We start from the raw sequence: 23,759 nt of genomic DNA on the forward strand, positions 1-23,759 counted from the left end.
AAAAGTATAAATATTACTGTTTGTGTGTAATCTGTTAAAGAATAGCTTTACTATTTTAAATTATAAAAGACATACATTAGGATTACAATAAATATAAGGTCACTTTTGCAGGGAAAAATGCTAGAGATGTGTTCATTGTGTACCTCCCCTTCCCCCTAATATCTCAGGATTTTAAAAAAATGTTTTATTTTACTTTATATATCATATGACCAGTTGACTCTTAGACATTGTACATAGTCTACAAACTTGAAACTCCAGGTGATCCAACTCAATCTTTCCACAGTTAAAAGAAGGAAATGGGAGGGGGACCCCACAAATAAAATCTCCAAAACAAAACTTGGGGAAAAAAAAAAAGAATCCACACTAGGCATAATAAGGATCCCTAATTTTGCATAGCTTACCTCTGGCTGTGAAGCTTTCAGTTCACACTGGATATTGCTGGAAAGTTCCCTTCCTCAGGTAGCCCAGTGGGATACAACATTCAAATGACCTTTGATATTGAATACTCTTTTTTATTCCTTTAAACCAGAAGTGCACTCTCTGCAATTCAAAAGTAGACCTAAGTCAAATTGCCTTACTTTCAATAAAACAATAGCTATTTATTGGAAGTCTCAACTAAAAAAGTTACAGATTTTCAATATGAAAGTGAAAAAAATAAAAACTGACTTTTAAAAAAAACTGCAGATGGCAACTCTTGATGTCATTGTCCTTAAAAAAAAAAAAAGGAAGACTTCCGTCCTCACAGCCAAATGACTTGCATTAGCATTTTTCTTTTTACTCCATTACATAAGGAATCTATATTTACATAGTAGGAAACCAAAATAGTTCAGAGAAAGTTTAAGGAAATGAAGAACCTCTTTCTGTTTATATTAATTGAAGTAAACACTAATTCTGGAAGTAAAGACCTGCGAGGGCACCTGGGTAGAAATGGTAAGGAAATGAGCATAGTCCATGGGGATGAAATGGGCAGACTGTAAAGGAATTAGGAGGTCCCAGCTCTGGCCCTCTGCAAGGCCTGAGGGAGATGACATGTTCTGGTTCTAGGTCACTGAAGTGTCTGCCAGTTGCCTTGCTCTTGAGACCAGCACAGATCTTGAAAACACAAAGGTCTCCTCCACTACCTCTGGCCACACCCTCACCTCAGCCAGATCACTTCATCTGCCAAGAAGTCTAGAAAATCCAGTCCTTTTTGATTTTCCTTCTTCATTAAACCTTGAACAGTAAAGTTGAAGGCAGCAATGCTTTTGTTTAACATGTGTTCAAACAAAAGATTAAAAAAGAAATCTCTCTTTGGTTAAGGGCGAATATGTGAATACATAAAAAGTCATAAATTTGCTTATCTTTGCAAAGTTGGGAATCAGGAGTACTACAAAAACACAGAGCAAGAAAATTCATTCAAATGACCTATGAGAGTCTAACATGACAAGCACTTTGAAGGATCTTTGTACAAGTGTGAAAATCCTCAGTCATCCAAGGTGCCTGCCTGTGACTGGGACGCAGCTTTCCATAGTTGTCAAAAACCCAAGGCAGTATTGAGCCACCCTGTATCTTGTCCACTCACTCTCTGGGATGAAAGCTGGCTGATTAGAGGACAACCACAAATATACAGTGAAGTCAAATTTTCTGCATGGTTTTACAAATGACATTCCAATCTGAAAACACCTGGATTCAAATCCAAAACCTGCTTTGGGAGGAGCCTTCACTGGGGAATGGTCAGGTATTTGATACATCTCGGTGTCACCTCTCAGAACACAAACGCTAGCATGGAACCTGCTCAGGTCAGTATTAACACTTAAGAATCAGATCACTCCCACACACACGCTGCCTTTGGAGTCTGTTCACAGTGCCCTGTGCAGGTCATGACTCCTGGCTGTCCAGGGCACGTGCCTTCAGGCCAGTCTTGTCACTGGTTACCAAACACATGAGCACTCTCATTCCTGGTTCCAAATTTCCTCAAACTTGCCTTCTCCCCAGCATCTGCCTCACCCAAGCCTGAAGACCCAGCTTCATGAGACTTCTCCTGCATATTTTCCTTCCAATTTCTCATATGACAGCTTTATTTTATTCGTGGAATCTGCTTGAAGACTCTATGTAATCACATATATCACACCAAACCTAGCAACCAATGATGCTACTGCAGGTCCAAGATCCTAATTTTACCCACCAAGGGAATACAACAAGTCAAAGCGGTCGCTCTGAATGGGAAGCTCCAGTGCAGCTGTAAACTATCTCAGCTGTTTGTGTCTCATCTATTCAACTGGGTCATTTGCTCTCTTGACCCAGAGAGCAGCCACACCAAGCCCTGAGTTACAGACTCTTCAGGCTCTCAACAAACTCGCATGAATAGCACAACTAAAGAAAATTAATTTTTAGAAGATATTTACCAAAATATTTTTATGAAAGAAATAAAACATTCTTGTCTCTGAGGCATTTGTTATTTTCCCTGTATCAGATTAGCCCTGCATATAGAATGAAACACTGGGACATGGTCTTCCAACACATTTTAAAGCATTTAATGCCGAGTAGTCGGTCATAAGAACTGTTTACAAATTAAAATTTGATTCTTTATGGTAACTTGCCTACAAGATAACTGGTACCTCTAAAATAAAACATCAGCTTACCAACAAACTTGCTGTAGAAGCAGCAACAGTTGATTAAATTACATTATAGGGAATATTATAAAAAAATTTAAAAAATGGCACAAATTTTACTTAGACATATTTATCCTACCCAGTGCTGATGCTCTGCACAAGATTAATGCATATATTAATAAATTAGGGTAATTCCTCACATCTCTATAGAATCTCTTTGAGAAGGCTCCCCTTGGTAGCCACTGGAAAGTCAATTGAAATAGGTAAGTTTAACTGATTACTTAGGTATCATTTTAGGTTCTGGGAATAAAAAGACAGACTAAGATTCAGGTCCTAACAAAAAAAAGACTACTGTCCAACCAGATAAATGGTGGCAGACACTGTTGATGGCCTCCCTCTGTTGTCTGGCACTCAGGGAAGGTGGGCTGCTCTCTCAATTCTAGGGCGATAAGGCACATACGAGCTGAGTCAATCATAGTTTTTCAGAAAGAGTTTCCTTCTCAACAAAAAGAAAGATACAAGGGGAATCACACTTTCCTGTCCTTTGGACACATTTTTTTTGAGAAAACTAGTTGTTCAGTTGCGGTAGTGATCTGGTAACATGAGACTAAAGGAATAAAAGTTAACTTATTCAGGACAGTGGGACAGAAAATGATATGAGTCCAAATCTGTATGATATCACTGGGCCATAGCACCAACCCTGAAAATGCCTCCTATCAGACATGCTGTTACATGAATTTGTTCAGTGACCTATGCTGTCACCTCTTTTTAGATGGTTATTCTATTCCTTATAGCTTAAAGTATTTTGCTGATACACATACAGTGTTGCATTATACAACATCCTAAGTGCTATAGCAGCCACATATGCACATACACAAAGAATAGGAAGAAATTTATGTTGCTTTGGAGAAGACTTGGGGGACAGCTGTCACAGAGGACAAGGGTAGGAATTCAACAAGCAGCCATAGGTGAAAAGGAATTTTTAGCAAAATAATCACAGAAGTGAAGGTGTGGGGTAAAGTGAGCTTGGAGAGTAGCTCCTGAGCTGCAGACTGTCCAGGAAGAGCCTGTTCATCTTGTATCCTGGATCCAGGCACAGTGCCTCATACACAATTAGTACCAATAATCCTGAGGAAGTGAGTGTCTTCAGTGAAGCTAGAGAAGAGGGCAAGGGCCAGATTAAAACAGGCCATGTATGTCATGGAAAGGACACAATAAGACACTCCACATAATTTGGAAGACAAAAAATTAAGCCATACAGTGCCTCTTTAGATTTATTGCTAGATGATGGTGCATGGGTAGGGACGTCTTTCTGACACCATTCCCCAGGTCCTTCCTTCTTGACTGGTTTCCTATATTAGCACCATGGCCAAGAAATGACTCATAACGAATGAAGATGAAGAATACCAGCATTTATGCTGTGCAAACAACACTAATACTTCTACATTATCTGTCAGTTTACCCATTTGAATTGTGTGGCTGAGTGGAGGAGCAGTTGTGGGGACCTGCCTTATGTTGTACTTTCATGCAATTATCAGGAATTATCAAGAACAAATGCTTTCTGAACCTCCACCCAGTGGTGTCCTTGCCATGTGGTGGTATTCACTGAAGCGTAAGCTGTGGTCCTATAACATACCTTGAAGGAAACGAGTACACACAAGGTACCCATTTCAACGATGATGACTGGCACAGAGAATGGTGCTAAAAACGCTTGGAAGAGAGTGACCCTAAAGACTGACTTATGGAAGAAATGGAACTTGAACTGGGTCCATCTGGAGTAGAGGATCAGACAGTACCTGATGCGGTTGGGGGCAGAGGCAGAGCAAATCAACTGAAGACCAGGAATGCCACTCAAACCTGAGAATACTTTTGTGTCTAGGAGAAAATGAAGTGTTCTCCTCTGTTCTCACCATAGTCAACACAGAAGACTTGGGATACTAGAGTGAGGACTTCTCCCACCAGCAAGGAGGGAGCCAATTTTGCAGCAGTTGACACCAGTTGTGTGTCCTCTAGTTTAATTCTGACACTATATACCTGGAGAGTCAGGTGGATACCTAGAGAGTGTCCGAATCCACAGGTAGAGGATTCAGTTGGACTCTCCCCACTTCTAGTGCCAATTGCAAGCCCCAGTTTGTTTTACTTGTTTTTGACCAACTGGCCATATATTGGGGATATCATGACCCCTCCTTGGGTCCAGAAGATTTCCAGGAAAACTATAAAAGTTGATCATGGAAAAGATGATTTAAACCACTTAAAAACTCTCAGAACATAGTGGCAGAGTTTACTATACCCAGACAACAAATGAAAACCTAAATCTGTTTTAAAAAAGTATTTATTCAGCAAGTAGTAATTCACGTAACACATCATTTTAAGTTAGTGAAGATGAATCAAGAGATAGCCTACTATTTCAAAGCTCAGGATTTATTAGAAAAGAAGATATGTACTTATATACTATAATAAAAATCTGAAAGTCATACTTTAGAATAAGAACGAGATGTATAAAGTACTACTGAGCAAAAGTACTACTGTGCAAAGCAGAGCTCAGGAGAAAAGGTAGCTTGATTCTGATGAGGGAGGAAATGGGGCAGATTTTGAGGAAGGCACGAAACATCTGAAGTAGATCTTGAAGGATTTGGAGATTTGGGAGATTATAAATGTAAAAATGAAGATAATTCCTGGTTAAAATTTTTTTTAAAAGGCACAGGTGTATCAGGGTTCTCAGGAGGAATACAACCAAAAGGATACATATGTCTATATAGGTGTATATAAGAGGGGATTTATTAGATTGGCTCACATGATCAGATGCTAACTAGCCCTATGGTGGCCTTTTGTGGGCTGGAGAGCCAGGAAATCCAGTAGCTGCTCAGTCCCAAAGCTGGAAACTTCCTAATAAGAGGGACCAATGATGCAGCCCCAGTTCAAAGCTGAAGGCCTGAAAGCCCCCTGGAGAGCTGCTGGTGTGAATCTGTGTTCAAAGGATCAAGAATTTGGAATCTGATGACCACAGGTGACAACAGCAGCAAAAAATGTACCCTCTCAAGAAGGGTCAAGCAAGTGTGCCTCTGAGCCCCCCACTTCTTCTGCCTTTTCATTCTACCCAGGGCCCCCGTGGGTGGGAGGTACCACTTGTGTTCAGAGCAGGTCTTCCCCACTCAGGGGACTGACTCACATGCCAGTCATCTCTGGAGACAGCTTCACAGACACACCTAGAAGTGTCCTTACCAATTTTTCTTGTCTCTCAATTCAGGCAAGTTGACAACCAAGATTAACTACCATAATAAAAGGAAAAGGTGAAAAATCATGCCGTTGGCAATGTACCTTTGGTGAAGTAGATATTACCAACAATTTCACTGTATTTCTTGAGTCCACAGATAGAGTTTAACTATCTAAGAAATAGTTAAACTTTTTCAAAAGGGAAGGATGCATTCCATCTACTAGGTTTTATTTTATTTTCGTCTAACTGCTAAAGTAAAGAAAATTCTTCACAGACTAGAAACTTAAAAGCTTGATATGTCATACTGGGAAAGTAAATCAGAAGTCTCCAAATAGAGATCCAGGGAACTGAGATAAAAGAATAAGACAGAAGACTAAAAAGATGACAAGGGTTGCCATTGCCAAGTCCTGTGGCCTGAGGGAGCCATTTAGCCTTTGATTTTTATTTTATTTTTTAAAATATATTTATTTATTTATTTTTATGTGGTGCTGAGGATCAAATCCAGTGCCTCACATGTTCAAGGCAGGCACTCTATCACTGAGCTACAGCCCCAGCCCCTAGTCTTTGATTTTAAACGTAAATAAAATAAGATGCTTGGGTTAAATAGTCTCCAGGAATCCTTCAGATTCTGAAATGCTGTGTTTCCCTAACCTTACTTTACTCATCTTATACATATTCAGAACTTCTGTGTGTGGAGGCGGGCTCTCAGATGGCAAGGCAGTAGGTGTTCCCCTAAGTGGCCATGTCCAATGGACCACGGTTTTCATAGAGGGATAAAGTACAATTTGAAAAGGTTGCTAAGTGCTTAACATTCTTTAAGTCACTAGGTGGACTTAATCACAGTTCAATGAGGCCTTATATCTCTAAACTTTATATTGTTCATCTACCCAAAGAAATAGCATTTTGTTAAACTATTTAGAATCTTCCCATTATTCTAAACAGAGAAATTGTTCTGAGAAGCCAATTTATCTTCTACATAATCAGCATAAAAACCAGCTAGAAGTTAGACACATACAACTTCCTAATAAGCAAAGATTATTTTCGTCAATCTAGTTCATTTTTAACTTAGTTTATAATTCCTTTAAATACATAGTTTTCCACAGAATTCTTCACAGGAAGCCACCCATGGTCCAAGGCAAGTCCTTCTTGTATAAAATTATAGAGAACTGGACTAGATATCTTTCAAGATATCTTAAAACAGTCTATTATTGGTACTATCAGCAACAAAAACATTGACAGATCATTGTATGCAGATTATCACAGTAGGGATGTCATCATCCTTGTTGAAAAGAAACAATCATTGAGATAATGAAAATCTGTACTATATTTTGAACAATACAAGGAGTTGAATGTGTTTTGCACACAGCAGCTCATCAGTGACAGCATCCATGAACCTTGGGGGGAAGGCAGGCACGGTTTCTCCCAGCCTCCAGCTAGGAGGGGCACAGGTACACACACTCACTGGCAACACGGGGTTCTCCTTCCCCTGGCTCAGTAACAGGTATTCTTAACTTAATTAATATGCCATCTTCTGAAACAGAACACCATCTCTGAGCCATCCTAGTTCTAAGGTCAGCAACACAAAAGACTTTTTCATGCCAATACTAGTCACATCATTTTCTGCATATAATGCAACAATCTTAAAACACTTAATCTCCACTAAAATTATTATTAGAAGAAAAACTTTCTGATACAAAGACCATAAAATTAATATCTAGCTAGAGAAAGAAAAAATGAGACTGTGAGAAATCCCACCCGGTAAGAATTCATTCTGTCACATGCTGGAGCCATAAACCTTCCTTACCGGACTGCTTCATAAACCAGTCACTTGTGAACAATTACTTTAAACCATCATGCCATTCATTACACTGAAAGCCAGGATAATGGAATGCTCTGTCTCCCCAAAGTCTGCGAGTTGTAAACAGCCCATCCCTTCTTGCTGACTCCAAAAGCTGTATAGACATACTGCACCCAAATCCACCATAGCTCACAGAAATCCTCATGTTAGGTAATCTACAAAATGCCAATCTAATACAAATACAAGAAAGAAAAGTTCTTACTAACACAACACTTTGTATTTACAGTATTCTGAACAGTGCTTAAACCTGCACCGGTTATAGAAAGGCACTCCCCCCACGCTGCCTCCACCCCAGACCGACAGCTCGCTTATTCTCTCTTTTACACCACACTGCAATAACATAAAGAAGGGTTTGCTATTAATCCAGGTTTTACTACAAAGCCACCGGTTATTTCTCTGTCAAACACTGGCAAGAGTGCCAAGTGTCTGTCATCCAATTCAGGGGATTAAGTCTTCTTTTATAGTCTGATACTTGTACCAATTTATAAAAATACAGATATAGTTTCTTGGAGTTGGTCACAGTCTATATTTTGGCTTGGATTCAGGCAGCAGAGGTTGACTATGACAGCTGGCAGGAAACTGAGGGCAGAATACATCCTCCCCCTTCAGTCACCACATCTCAGTTGCCATAGCGATTAATCCGTAATTGAATGCTGTCTTTGTACATTTCTTTTCAGAAGACTTTAAGTAAACTTAAGTTGAAAACATGCAGTTGATTGAAAAAAGGAGGCACTACATCACAAACAGGTATAGTTTTGTGACATACTTCCGTATGTCAAAAGAACAAATTAACTCTAATCAAAGTATTAGCAGTTCCTTCAAATACTTAAAACATTTCTTTTTGGTCTGAGCTTAAAGCTAAGAGCACAGGGTTTCCCTCCAGTCATCGTATCTTTTAAAATGAGCAGTTCTCAAAAACCCAAGTATGATTTAAGGCAAAATATATTTTTATTTTGCATGTTATTTTGCATTGTCCACACTATCAAATAACAAAGGTATGATTAGAAATTTATTTTAGGAGAAATAGGTTTTAGTTTAGGACATCTATAAAATATTCTACAAGTTGAAATCAATTCATAAAAGTATAAGTTATAGAAAACATGGAAAAGATAATGTATCTCCGGCCTTTCCTAACTAAGTAGGTGAATTTGAAAAGTAGGTTCATAGTTTTTATCATTTTGATTATCAATAATTACATGGAAAAGAGTGAGAGCTCTGGAAGACCACAGGGTTTACCTAGCACTGTGGTGGCAGAGTCTTCTTTCGGCAGGTTTCCACCTAGTATACATATTCCTCTGCATCTTAGTGAAAGGCTCAGACTTGACTACAGCATTGCTCAGAAAGCACAACACCAGCATATGATGGTCACTGTTGTTCATCTGTTGGCCTCATCTAAATATATAGGATTTGATTTGTTTTCTCAGAAAGTGAGGCAGCACCTCTGAATCTGGCTATAGACACAAACATGCACCCGCACATGCCTACAAGCACACATCTTTTCAAACACAAGTAAAGTTCTTTAATAAAACTTTGATGACAGACATGAAGTACTCAGAAGAATTCTCAGTAATCAAAAAGATTCTGGATTTGAGCCCTAGATGAAAGATATTACACTGTAGGTGGAAGGTCTACGGTCCTTTGGAGACTTGAGAAGCAAAGGTTTGTAGGTGTGTGCTAATATATGACTGGATCTCTTTTGGTCTTGCTTCATTTCCTTTCTCCTTTCTTTATAGCATCTTCCTCCCCATAACTATTTTTAAAATTTTTCAAAATTTTAGATTCAATTATTACCACCCATCTGCAAAGTCCTTCAGTGAGTGACATAAATATCTCCAACCCAAGTCAGTGATGTGTCAGTGATTCCTCCCCTATGAGTGTTGAAGTAATATTGCCTGGATATGATGAAATCAGTGACTGGGAACACCTTTTTTCTCAGAAATTCTGTGAGATTACTGAAATGCTGGAATGGAATTTTACTGTTTCAAGTGCTGACTTAAAGAAGTCAACCACCAAATGAGTGTTTATGTGGACTATTCTTGGCCTGCGAGCAATGGATTAAACCTCCTACTTAGTGGCTTTAAAAACTTCACTGAATGTTTCACATTCACCATGACTTCAACGTTAAACAACACATTTCTTTAAATTCCCGGAAAAAGATCTACTAAGTTGGGGTATGTGTGATGAGGGGATACCTGGACTCGGAAGGGAGGCTACAAAGCCCCATGGGTAGATATTCAATTTGCTTATCACAAATGTTCCTCACTATGCAAATCACTTTTAAGGGCCAAGATTTCTGCTGATATTGTTCTGTCCCCCTCAAAAATGTTGAGATTGAAAAGTGTTAGAGGCAATGTGTGTTTTTTACAATTTCCTTAAGGAGGTTCCAAAGGGACTGTTTATTGTTTCTAGATCTAGGGTCTGCATTTTAGGGAGAATTATATGCCTATAAATTTCTTCTCTGAGAAATATTTAGATAAGCTAATGACCAACGCCTATAAAATTATTTCATTAACATTTACTCTACAGGGATTGCCAAATTATCTGACTTTTCACATTACAATTTGTTTGGGAAAAGGGCATGTTTGAAAAAAAATACCCTAATCAAAAGTAAACTCTGGGGCTGGGGATGTGGCTCAAGCGGTAGCGTGCTCGCCTGGCATGCGTGTGGCCCGGGTTCGATCCTTAGCACCACATACAAACAAAGATGTTGTGTCCACCAAAAACCAAAATAAATAAATATTTTTTTTAAAAAGTAAACTCTGAAGATTCTGATATACTCTACATCTTAAAAAAGCAAATTTCTGGAGAGCCTAATACATTTTTGTATTAAAATATGAAATAATTATTGTATTAAATATTTGTATTAAAATATAAAAGTGTTCAACATTTCCTACAAGGTAGTCACATTGTAGAAATGCTGTCTGTAAGTGTTGTCTGTAGATCAAATGAGAATCTCAAGCAGCCCACTCAGGTCATGAATGCTTTCATGAGCTGTATTCTGGCAATGGGTCTCTGTATTACTTTGAAATATGCTAAAAGACACAGCATTTCCAATTCCACTATTACATTTATTCTAAGGCTATTGTAAGATAACCAACTCTTCCCTAGATCCTTTAGTGGTTTCCATTTAAAACTCTGGTGACAAGTTCCCTTCAAATTAAATGCTAGGAAAAACTTTGCTCTTGCTAGAAAATTTGTTATATTTTTCCCCCTTAAGGACAAGGATCAGGGGCTGGGCATGTGGCTCAAGTGGTAGCGCGCTTGCCTGGCATGTGTGCAGCTGGGGTTCAATCCTCAGCACCACATACCAACAAAGATGTTGTGTCCGCCGAAAACTAAAAAATAAATAATAAAATTCTCTCTCTCTCTCTCTTAAAAAAAAAAAAAAAAAGGACAAGGATCAGTGTTTCTCAGCAGGGTGTTATGGTGTTTGGGGTAGCACAGTTCTTTGCATATGGGATTGCTCTGCACCCACCGCCCACCCTACCAGGACAGCTATTAGTATCTCTGGCCTGCCGACACGATTGCCAGGTGGGGCATGTAGTCACCATGACCACCCAAACTGCCCACACACATTTCCAACTGAGTAATCACTAAAGAGCCAATTTGCTTCCTTTGTTTTGTCTATAAGAAAACTTAAATTTGTCATGTTAATAAAATATCTGGGTAGAATATTCTGGCCATATCAGTATCTCAACTTATTCTGAAGTTTGAAATTTCAGTTTAGTTTATATTTTCTCTGGTGTTGAATTTCACTTTATATTCTGTTTTTATTGTTAAGACAATTCAAATCCTTTTTTGAACCAGATGTGGTACAAATAAAAGAAGAGAGCTTGAAGTTTCAGAGGGATATTCTCCTGCAACACCAAAAAACCAAATAACCCAATCAATAAATGGACTAAGGAACTGAACAGACACATCACAGAAGAAATACAATCAATCAACAAATATATGAAAAATGTTCAACATTTTCTAGCAATTAGAGAAATGCAAATCAAAAAAGTAGATGTGTAACCGATGTGAATCTGCAATATGTATATGGGGTAAAAATGGGAGTTCATAATCTGCTTGAATCAAATGTATGAAATATGATATGTCAAGAGCTTTGTAATGTTTTGAACAGCTAATAATAAAAAAAAGTTAAAACAAAACTACTCTAAGATTTCATCTCACTCCAATCAGAATGGCAATTATCAAGAATACAAGCAACAATAATGTTGGTGAGGATGTGGGGGAAAAATATATACTCATAAGTTGCTGGTGGGATTGCAAATTCATGCAACCATTCTGGAAAGCAGTATGGCGATTCCTCAGAAAACTTGAAATGGAACCAATATTTGACCCAGTTATCCCACTCCTTGGTTTATACCCAAAGGACTTAAAATCAGCATACTACAGTAATGATGCCACATCAATGTTTATAGCAGTTCAACTCACAATATCTGAGCTATGAAACCAACCTAGGTGCCCTTCAACAGATGAATGGATAAAGAAAATGTGGTATATATACACAATGGAATATTACTCAGTTTGAAAGAAGAATGAAATGATGGCTTTTGCAGATAAATGGATGGAGCTGATGCTAAGCGAAATAAGCCAATCCCCAAAAAACCAAAGGCCTAATGTTTTCCCTGATATGAAGATACTAATTCACAACAAGGGGGTGGCTAGGGAAGAATGGAGGTACTTTGGATTAGGCAGAGGGGAGTGAATGGAGGGGAGGTGGTATGGGGGCAGGAAGAAGGATAGTAGAATGAGTCAGACATTATTACCCTATGTACACATATGATAACATGACTGGTATGATTCTATATCATGTGCAACCAGAAGAATGAGAAGTTATACTTTTATGTAAGATGTGTCAAAATGCATTCTACTGTCATGTATAACTAATTAGAACAAAAAAGTAATACTAAGTTAAAATATCACTGTTATATATAGTATGTACTCTTTACTCTCACTCATAAAGTAATAGTAAAACTGCATCTTAGACACTTAACTGTCAGAAATTAATAAGGAATAATACACCAAAGAAACATAATATTTTAAAAACCTTTGGTAAAAGTGACTATGAATAAACAAAAAATACCACATTTACATAATTATTTATTTCCATACAATGGCAATGCCAAGTGGAAAGAGCCTGTAGAAAGTGTTTATTACTTTTAACATTATAAAAATCCTTTTGCTAAAAACAAATTCTACATGAAGTTACCTTTTTATGAGTGTCTTCATTTTACATGAAAAATTTTTGAGGAAATCTAATCATATACTTTTTTTTTTTTTTTGTGGTGGTGCTGGGGATTGAACCTTGGGCCTTGTGCATATGAGGCAAGCACTCTACCCACTGAGCTACATCCCCAGCCCCTATCATATACTCTTTCCATATGAACACAGACAGTTGGTTCTGATTTAACTGCATGATCCCCTCAGACTCTTGAATTTTTGGAAGATAGGTACTTTTTTTATTTTGAGAAAAACTATTAAGCAACTCAATATTATTAGGCATTTTTAGGTTAAGATTTATCATTTAATCCAAAACATTTTCAGTGACTATAGTTTCCCAAATGGTATTTTGTTTTTTATACTTACTTGTATGTTACTTAGAGTTTTAGCAGAACTTTTGAGGAAGTGCTAGAAGATCCTATTGAGAATTTCTATGAAAAATGAGATAAAAACTAATTTATAATACAGGTAAGTGATATACCCCATATTTTTCTTACCTCAGAACTGCAAATAGCTATATTAGCAGGAAGCTGGGAAAACTGCTTCAACTCAAACACGTCACGCACTGCCCACCGGCTCATATGATTCTCAGCTTTGCTGGATCCTATCACATGCTGGTTTGAGTGAATATAAGCCACTTCCTGAACAGCACCTAGGAGATTATTGATGTTCACTAGGTGATTTATCATCACAAAGGAAAATTGATCCATGCATACCTTAAAAATTATCAGAATCATGTCAAAAATAGGTTATGCTTTGCTGAATTTTTACTCCTGAAGAAAAAACATGCAATTATGTTAACCCTGAAATATTCTTTAAAAAACAAAACAAACAAAAACCCCTGAGGAGATTGAGTTCAAACGTGTTGGTCTAGATTATCATGAAAATAACCCCCAGCCCCGATTCCTTACCATAAATATGAGAACTGCTGAGACCAGGTAAGAATTTTAAAATTTAGACCTGAAAAGGGGATTTTGGGCACAAGAAAGTCATATTCAAAGGTTTTTGCTATGAATTTATCATCTTGGTTAGTTTCAAAAAGTTGTTTAGTAATTGAAGGAGTCGTGCTAGCCTTATCTGTTCCTTTAAACATGTACTTGATTACAGTGATGGAATGGGAGCATGGGGTTTATGACCAGGGAGTTTCGTTTGGTTGGCTTTGCTCAGTTTTATTGTTTGTATTTTGTCTTTTTTGTACATATGCCCAGAGAATGTCAAGATAGGAGCTTTTTAGGAAATGAAAAATGTTAACTCATGGCTTTTATCTGAAAGAGGTTTTAAAAATGGCTACATTTTTTATTGCTTTGCTTCTAGGCACCTATAATTTATTTTTAAATTGTGATCATAAAAGAGAAGGCTAGAACTGAGGCCTGTAAAAGCTCCCTCAAACAGCTCTGGCAATGAACCTCAATCAATTATGACCTCCAACACTTGTGCTGTTTCAGCCCTGAACCCCTCTTAACCAGAAACTGCCAATCATGCAACACAAGACTCTGTTACATAATATGACTGAAAGAGTATTAGGAAAACATTTCCCTTAAATTTAAATACCCCAGGTAGCAAGTATGGTAGTTTCAAAATTATTCTTCCAATAGAAAATTTACTCGGATTTTTCTTTTTTTTTCTCCTTTTTTTTTTTAGTTTTGATGGACACAATACCTTCATTTTATTTATCTTTATTTGGTTCTGAGGCTTGAACCCCGTGCCTCACATGTGCTATGTAAGCACTCTACCACTGAGCCACAACTCCAGCTCCAGATTTTTCTTAATTTTGATGACAAACTTTATGCATTAATGAAAACAAGATTTGTTACACACTAACTACTGACAACTTTCACAGTTAAAAAAAAGCAACTGTTAAAAAAAAAAGCTTCTGTTACACACAAACCTAAGCATAATCCAGTACTTAGTTACAAAATATATATCATAAGGATCCTTCAATGAGACCATTAACCATAAAAGAAAGCTTAATGGGTTAAAAAAACAAAAACAAAAAACCAAGGTTTCTACAGCAAAATATTCCTGCTTTTAAATCAGCTTCTTTCACTTTTTTTGTTGTTTTTATTAAGTAAGATGCTTGTAAAAGTGATGCTAACTCTTAAAATCACTAAACAGATTTTGGGCAGAGGCTAGTGGCAAGGATGTAATTTTTCAACCTCTGATTTCCCACATGAAAACAGCACTAAAAGAAAAACCAAGCCATGTTCTTGAACAACATCCTAACAAAATTAGATGACAAGATATCCCTATAAGCCCTAAAATACAAGCAGGTAGAAACAACCCAAAGCTATGAGTTCTGCATAGCATCAAAGATTGAAGGAGGACGCAAGCAACAGGTGGATCTGGCAGACCTAAGAACAGGTGACCCAGGATTGCCAACAGGTACTTCTTGGAAAGCACAGCCAGTCAACTTGAGGTCAGCAGCTGAGTCTGAGAAGGTATTCCACTGGCCAGAGTTGAGCAGGTTCCAGGGGCTTGCAGTAAGAAGACCCCAGGGGACTGGAGGCACTATCCTCCTGAAGCCGTAGTACTGACCCACCATGGCCCTGCCCAGGTCAGAACAGAAGAGGAGAAACAGAAGGCAGGGACTCGAGATGAGCAGGACAGGCATTAAACAGAAGAGACAATTTCATATAAAAAAAGGAGCAAGAGAAAAACATCGGAGTCAAGTTTCAAAAATTATTAAGAGAAAGAGAATAGACAATAATATTTCTACTATGAAAACATCTCAGAAACATCTCACTACACAGATTAAAACCATAATCAGCTTCAAAATGAGGTAAGAGACTTTAAGAACATGAAAGTGACATTTATCAACAACACAAATCAGAATTATAACTCAGAAATGATTGAACTCAAGAAAGACTTAAATATTTTTAAACATTATTTCAGAGATGAAGAATAAACTTAGAAGGAATATAAGAGGAAATAAACACAATAGATAATGTATTTATATAAATAGAATTTTTTAAAGGAAAAAGCAGAAATAAACAAAGCAAAAAGATAAAAGAGACTGAAACAAATTCTGAAGGTAGGCAAAAAAGATTGAACAAGTTAATAACAGGAGGCCTTAAAGAAAGCCAAAGCAAACAAACAGGACAAAGCACAAGTAATACTAGAACTAGAAAGCTTTCCATAAAAATTGAGTGGAAGCTACACTGTGCATGTGAGAATAGTGACCCAAATAACCAACACCAAGACACAATCTAGTAAAATTACTGGACCATGAAAAGAAAACAAACAGGCAAACAAACCAACAAAAAACACCCAAATTCCGGGCATCTAGGGAGCAGAAAAAGAGGTAGGAAAGAACAAATACAAGAGATACAAAATTTTTACACAAGAAGATGAAGTACGAATTTAAAACACTCAAGAAAACAGGGTTTTTTTACATTCAGCAAAACTGACTCTTAGGTATAAGGACTCACACTGTAATCACAAGAATCTCAGGCAAAAATAGTATCATGAACACTTATTAGAAAGCAAGCTTCAGATAACTCAATAAGTACAGAAACACTCACATAAGACTGATGGGGAAATCTTAACTGTCTTCTTTACAGTTTTAACTATAAACCAGGACATGAAGTAGAAGGAGAGTATATAATGCAATCTCAGTATTCTGAAATGGGAAGAAAGTGGTACATAATATATAAAAATATATATTATATATATATATATATATATATATAAAACGCTAGGACAAATATATGTTATATATAAAAATATATATTATATATAAAATATATAACAACACTACATACAACTATAATAATGTACCACTAAAAATGTGGGAAAAAAGGGAAAAGATTCCTATATCTTGAAAAAAAAACAAGGAAGAAATGGGAGAGCATACAAGTACTGCAATTTTATTCTTTGACTGATGTGTAGTATGGGATAAAACAAATGAGCATTTATGAGACATTATAATTAAATTATTCCCTGTATGCTTCCAAACCAGAATTATCAATATGGAAGAAACAGTATTCAAATAAAATAAAGAGGATAAGCTGAAGCTCCATACTCTCAAGTGAAGTATCATATAAAGTTCATGAGGTATTTTATCATTATTGAACATGGGTATGTATGTATATACACACATAAAATATATACATATATACACACATATAAAGATATAAGTAAATATGTGAATGTAGACATATTAAGGTATGTGTGTAAACACAATACATACAACTAATCTGATCATTGAAAAGACCCAGAAATAATAAATAAGCTAGTAGTAGCAACAATCATTCCTAGCATCTGACTATGGTCTTGAAACACACTTTCTTTATAAAAGAAATTCAGGTTTTTGGAGAAATAACTAATTCTAGGTTTGGGGCAGAAAATGTACAAATAATCTTGGAACACCTTGTAATAATAGGTAACAAGGAAGTTTTCAAAGATGATTATCCTAGTGCCTGAGATCTCAGTAACTAAAATACTCGTGTCAAATGCTCCAACTGGCCAAAGAAGGGATAGCAAAGTCTTAACCATGATATTAATTGCAATAAATTGAGACCATTAACTGTGCTTGAAAATTTACAATGATGTTATTAAAAGAAAAGGTTGGGTGCGGTGGGGCACACTATAATCCCAATAGCTTGGGAGGCTGAGGCAGAAAGTTTAAAGCCAACCTTAGCAACTCAGCAAAGCCTTAAGCAACTTAGTAAGACCCTGTCTCAAAATAAAATACAAAATAGGCTGGGGATGTGGCTCAGTGGTTAAGTGCCTCTGGGTTCAATCCTTGGTAAAAAAAAAAATAAAATAGATTGTCTTAAATGATGTAGAACCAATTTATTATATTGAACATTGGCAAATAAAGGAATTAAGCATTTTTCCTATACAAATTCTACCATTAGGTAAGCATTAGTAGATAAGGGACAGCATATCTTTATAAAAATATTCTAAAAAAATGGAAATTAGAAGAGCAGAAAATATCATTTTACTATGCTGAATAAATAAACAGATACAGAAATTAAGCATTAAAGGTTGCTAATAACAGAGACAGAGAGAAAAGCAACATTCTATGCCTCCTATCTTCCTGACAAACATTTAACTCTTGTCTTGCTGAAGGCAATGAACCTCAGCTTGACATAGTCTTGGGAGCCAACTGCTCATTTGCAGAGGACCAAGCCCAAGTGCACTGAGAATGTACATTCAATAAAATGAAGATGGAGGAAAACTTGACAGATGGCCCAGGTTCTGCAACAGATAATTTGTAGGAATTACTAAATTTGTAAATAATTACTATTAAAGTCAGAATAATTGATGTTTATGGAGCAGAAAGGCTGTGATTAGGATGGGGCACATAGAGGGGGTCCTGAGGTAGATGGCAAAGCTCTTTGTTTCCAGGTAGATGGTCTTCCCTTAATCCTGCCACCCACCTGCTTCCTTATTTGTGTCTCAGTGTAGCATCTTGTTTTTAGAGCTACTTTACAAGCTAATTCAATAACCTCTTACAGAACTGTTTGATTGAGCAAAACAATTATTTAAAGAAAAAAAAACTCAAAATGTGTCTGAAGTTACCTAAAAGTTTATCCATTGATTCATACATCTGCTCTTGATTGGCAACTTTCTCATTTGAAAATTTCATTGGTTTTCTTGGTATGAAAGTGTTAATTTTCTTATGATGGCTAGGCAATTTTGCAGAGAAACTGATTTTGTCTTTTATACTTTTTGCTGTATGGCTCTGTTTAGAGCCACTGAAGTGGCTGACAGATACACTGTCATCTGAGGATGAAAAGTCATCAATAATTTGAGAGTTACTACCCTCATCTGTTGCACACAATTGGTTTGTTTTCTTCATTGTTTTAGGAAAATTGTAAAGTTGTCTTTTGTTTTCCTTTTTCCTCTTAAGCCTCATTCGACTAGTAGATCTTTGTTTTCTTACCCTCGTCTTGGGGTACATTTCAATGTCATCAGATTCGTCACTAATATCACCAGTGTCTTGGCTTTTCATAATAGGTTTCAGGGTCCTGTTCTCAGGATTTAAATTTTTTGAAATGAGTCCATGTCTTCTGTCATTAGTCTCTTCACCATCACCATTGTTTCTTATTTTGACAGGGTTTTCTGTTTCAGAATCTTCAGATTCATCTAAGAGTTGCTTACACCTTATTCTATTGTTAGGGAATCGTGGAGTTGCATATTGTGTGGGAAAGATGACATCACTGTCTTCTGATTCTGTGCCATTCTGTATATTGCAATGACGTCCCACCAGATGTGAAGAGTTTTTTTTCAACATCAGACTCAGAAGAAGCATTCCGCTCTAATAGTTTCTCACTTTTATCAAAAACACATTTCTCATTTGAATTTAGGATTTTATCTAATGTCTGGTGTTCTGAAGTACCAACAGTGTCCTGAGTTTTCTGACAATCAGCATCTTTGGCTTCTGCTGGAAGGCAAACGGGCTGCTAATCAGAACTTTCACCACCAGACGCAGTATTTCCCTTGCCATCTTTAACTGCTGTACACTTTGCCTCCAGCAGTTTAGAGAAGCCACACTGGAGTAAGGTCAGCTGCCCTGAGGAACCTGCAGCTTTGCTTGCATCAGATGCTTTGCCGTTAGAAGTCTTTATTCTTGAGGCTCTCACTGACTCGTCATCACTAAAGTCACTGCAGAGATCATAGGCGTCCACTGCCAGTGGGTCTGCAGGTGGGTCTTGTCCTCTGGGTTCTTGACAGTCAGGCTCCCTGGGCTATAGATAAAATGACAACATAATGATACACAAGCTATTGCACTGGAAGGGAATTAAGTTTGGACAGATAATTTCACTGTAAGTACGCAACTTGGCATTTTTAAAAAGTGTAACATTTAATAAACAAATGTAAAGGATTTAATATTATGGTCTAGTACAGTCTTTTCTCTTTCCAAGTATTAAACTTTCCAAAATAAATAAAAGTTTAAACTAGAGTATCACGTGATCAAATCAGTTTTAAGGAAAACAGAGTGGGGTGCTCAACTTCTAACATACAGGGAATCACAATTCTAGCCTCAAAAGGTAAAAGCACATAACTCATTGTTTAAAAATTACTGAGGTTTACTGAGGTCCAGCATATTCTTCCAATCATGCTTTAAGAAAAAAACCTTACAGATAAAGAATTCACAACTGCAAAATGGTTCAAGTTGTTAAAATAAGATTATAAGTCCAGTAGGATCATTAAAATTGAGAAAGTTTTAGAGTAAAATCTACAACAAATTTAAATCCAATATTTAATTTTTTCTACTTTAATCAGAATTAGTCAGACATCTCAGTCTCCTAAAACTGAGAATAAGTGATTTGGGAAAGTATTATCCAGTGATACTTCTGCTAATATTTGATATTCATAAATGTATGTATGTATGTATGTATGTATGTATGTATGTATGTATTTGGTACCGAGGATTGAACTCAGGGACACTTGACCACTGAGCTACATCCCTAGCCCTTTTTTGTATTAGAGACAGGGTCTCACTGAGTTGCTTAGCACCTCGCTTTTGCTGAGGCTGGCTTGTGATCCTCCTGCCTCAGCCTCCCAAGCCACATGCCCAGCTTCATATGTCTTTAAATTTAAAAAAAATATTCACCCTAATTTACTAGGAGAGAATTAACTTTGGGCAGATAACTTATGTTCAGGTAGATTACTAGGCTGATAAAAATTCATGGTTAAACCTGTAAAAACAAACAAGATTAAATTAGCAACAATGACATAAAAATTTTCCCTTTTCACATATACTTTTTACCTCTCAAAAAGCCTTCTGATGAAAATACAGATTTTTGTGTTATGTGAGATAAGATACTACTAATAAGATCACAAGATCAAGGACTCAAATCAAATCAAATATGTTCTGATTTAAAGAATGATTTTGATATTTGGATTTAATAATCAAACACACATTGATGGCTATTTTCCATTTAATATGATATTCAGTAAAAATTATTTATTTGGATTGGGTTGGTCACTTACACAGTACATCAAATTTTGGATTTAACTTGGTTTAGTTAAAATTCCAGTTTAGATGTATATGTCTGATGATGGCTCCTGAATTTGTTAACTTTAAGACACAATATCAAATCAGCTTAAATTATAAATTTAACTGGCAGTTCTCTGACTTAGTGTCCTTAATATTAAAAATAAAACAAAACCAAAAAACTGTGTTTTTTAATGTGATGAAAAATGGAAGAAAAAGGAAATGAAATTTAAAATTGTCACAGTACATGTTTTCTGGGTGTGGTGGGCTACAGACTCAACACTGCCTACCGTTTCTGGGTTGTGTGCTGGAGGTCTCTCTTTCAACCATGTTGTGGCAGTCATGATTCCTGCTTCCACTTGGCCTTCTCTCTGGAACATCAGCAAAAAAGAAAGTAAATAGCTGTGTAAAATAAGGGGTAAAAACAACCAAATAAACGGCAGCAATGACAAGTTAAATCTTCAAGCTAGAGCAGGAAAAGATGCAACTTGCTTTAGCACTCCTAATGCTACTTTCAATTTGCTAATTAAAGAACCAATAATCAGTGTGATATAACATTTTAAAATACTCTAACAGTTTACTTTTTCAGAAGCAGAAAACTAATAATACTTTACAGTGAATGCCATTAAAAGTATTATTGGTGGGGAGGAGAGGAAAAAAAAGTTACCCAAGAATTATAACCATAATAGCCATTCCTACTTAATAATTATAGTAAGGAACATACTGGCAACACGTCAAACACCACAGTGTCGAGCACTGGGAACATGATACAACTAGTATATTATATTTACTGGTCATATTTATTAAAAAATATTTATTAGCATTTACGTCTATAAGACATCAAAATGAAAAGGTCATCCTAATATGAAACTAAAAAACTACCTTAATATATAACAGGCTTTTTGGAAAGTATTTGCACTTTAAAGCATTTGGTATATTTCCCTATGCCCCCTCCTACATTTGGGACTTACCCCGGGGCCTTGAGCATGCTAGGCAAGCACTCTACCACTGAGCTACATTCCCAATCCATAGGTGCATCATTTAACAGAGGTATCTAATGGTCTAGATTCCAGAATATTAAATTCTCCTTCTAAAGGAAATTAATTCTTTCTATGTTGGAATAATTTTCAGTTTACAGCTTGATAGCAGCTATAAGCTAGCAGCTATGAGCAGCTCGAAGTGCTTGAAGAATCTACACTCGTTCAGGCCTAATAGCAACACCTGCAGGATGGGATGCTCTGTTCTAGTGAGCCATTAGTGAAATCACACCCTTAGCACTTGTGGTTAGCATTGCCAAGCTGCCAGGCCAGGAAACCGATAGTCAGGAGCTTCAGGCATGGAACTCCTAACTTAGAAAGCCCCCTCCCCTAGGGACAAGGACCCTTCCTGATGATAGTAATATTTAGAGCATTCTCATAGTGTGGTTACATTAGGCATAAGATGATTGGCTTACAGATACTATCTTGCTTGTGTATGATTGATGGGCATGCCCCACTCAAACCCTATAACAATTGTATGCATTTCAAAAATAAACTGAGCTACTGGATGATGACTTGAGGTTTGTCTGCTACCAGTTTTCTCACCAATCCCAGAGTCTACTCCCCGCGACTGAGGTAGCTGAGCAACTAATCAACCACATCAGTGACCCGAACGACAGCATTTCTAAGGTTGTATTTGTTGATAGAATAAAGGGAAGTAATACTACCATCACCAGAGTTACCAAAGCCCAGCTTATAAATAGACAGCATACTAATGGCATATTCCAGCCACCTGGTATCCAGGGAAATGAGTGAGAATCTCCCTAAAGAAATCTACTGGGTGATGAATGGTGCTAGATTTTTCAGGAATCCTTAGCCCCCCACACCTTGAGGCTACTGTAGCAAGAGGAGGGGAGCCCCCTTCCCAGCACTACCATTTATCTCAACAGAAGCTAACAGGCTGTAGGAGATGCAACTGCAGCATGAGAAACCCTCAGACTGTTGACACTCCTTTCTGATACAGAAATGGCAATTCCAGTGTTCAGACCAGATGCTTGGAGCCACCCTGAACTTCTCTTTTTATTCCTCACATATGTAAGCAAGTTCTCTCAGCCCACCTACATAACATATAGAATCCAACCACTTCTTATGCCATCTGCCACTATCACCCTGGCCTAAGCCTCCATGGTTTCTCAGGAGGATTACTGCAGCATCCATCTAACAGGTGTCTTGCTTTTGCCTCCTGTAGTCTAATGCTAGTAGACTTTCACAGTGAAGCTGATGTAAATCAGACTATGTCATTCTTCAGTTGAGAACTGTGGGAGACCAACCTTGCATGTGACTGAGTCACACTTCCCTGCTAGGTGCTGAGGCTCTCAGTCACAGAATGTGGCAGAGCTTTCCCCACCCTTCTTGGGTCTGAGGGTTGGTGTCTCGTGCATGGGTGTGTCTTGCTACCGCCCCATAGGTGAAGCTATGCTCACCTGTTCCTTTGTTTGGGATAGAATCTTCCATGGAAGTGCCTTATGTGTGTCCCCTTCTCTTACTGTGCCCTTGGGTGTGGCCTACCCAGGTGTCAGTCAACCTGCTGACAGTGGACATCATGAAGATAGACTCAGCCCCCTGAAACCTGACACCCTGCCTCATTTGAATAGCTTCTCCTCAATAAAAGGGGTCAGTGTGTGCTCTTGGTCTCTCTCTTCCTGCAGACCCTTAAGGTCAGAGAAGCCATCAAAGCGACCCCAAAGAAAAAGGTATTTGTGTCTCTTGTATGGTTATTTTGCACAGCTCAGTCAGTCCAGTTCAACTGGAGTAAACCCTGAGCCTTTTAGCCTTTTACCGGCAGAGAACTCTCCATTGCTTCTGTTTTTCTGGTCTCACTGCTGGGCTTGGCTGTCTCCTTTACTCCACAACAGCCTTGGTCGCCCAGCCACTGGAAACCATG

General features: G+C 37.4%; 1 protein-coding gene across 1 annotated transcript in view; it reads right to left on the reverse strand.

Moving 5' to 3' along the window:
• LOC308631648 (DNA excision repair protein ERCC-6-like 2) overlaps positions 1-23,759 on the reverse strand; it is a gene marked incomplete at its 5' end in the record, with an annotated part of 80,202 nt that overhangs the window by 13,941 nt on the left and 42,502 nt on the right. The window contains 5 exon segments of the mRNA XM_081263028.1: positions 13,387-13,541; positions 18,416-19,121; positions 19,123-19,299; positions 19,303-19,584; positions 21,128-21,208. Of these exon segments, the coding sequence (XP_081119154.1) occupies positions 13,387-13,541; positions 18,416-19,121; positions 19,123-19,299; positions 19,303-19,584; positions 21,128-21,208 (1,401 nt within the window).

Source organism: Spermophilus citellus, assembly GCF_964194105.1.
Source record: "Spermophilus citellus genome assembly, chromosome: 12".
NCBI classification, from domain to species: Eukaryota; Metazoa; Chordata; class Mammalia; order Rodentia; family Sciuridae; genus Spermophilus; species Spermophilus citellus.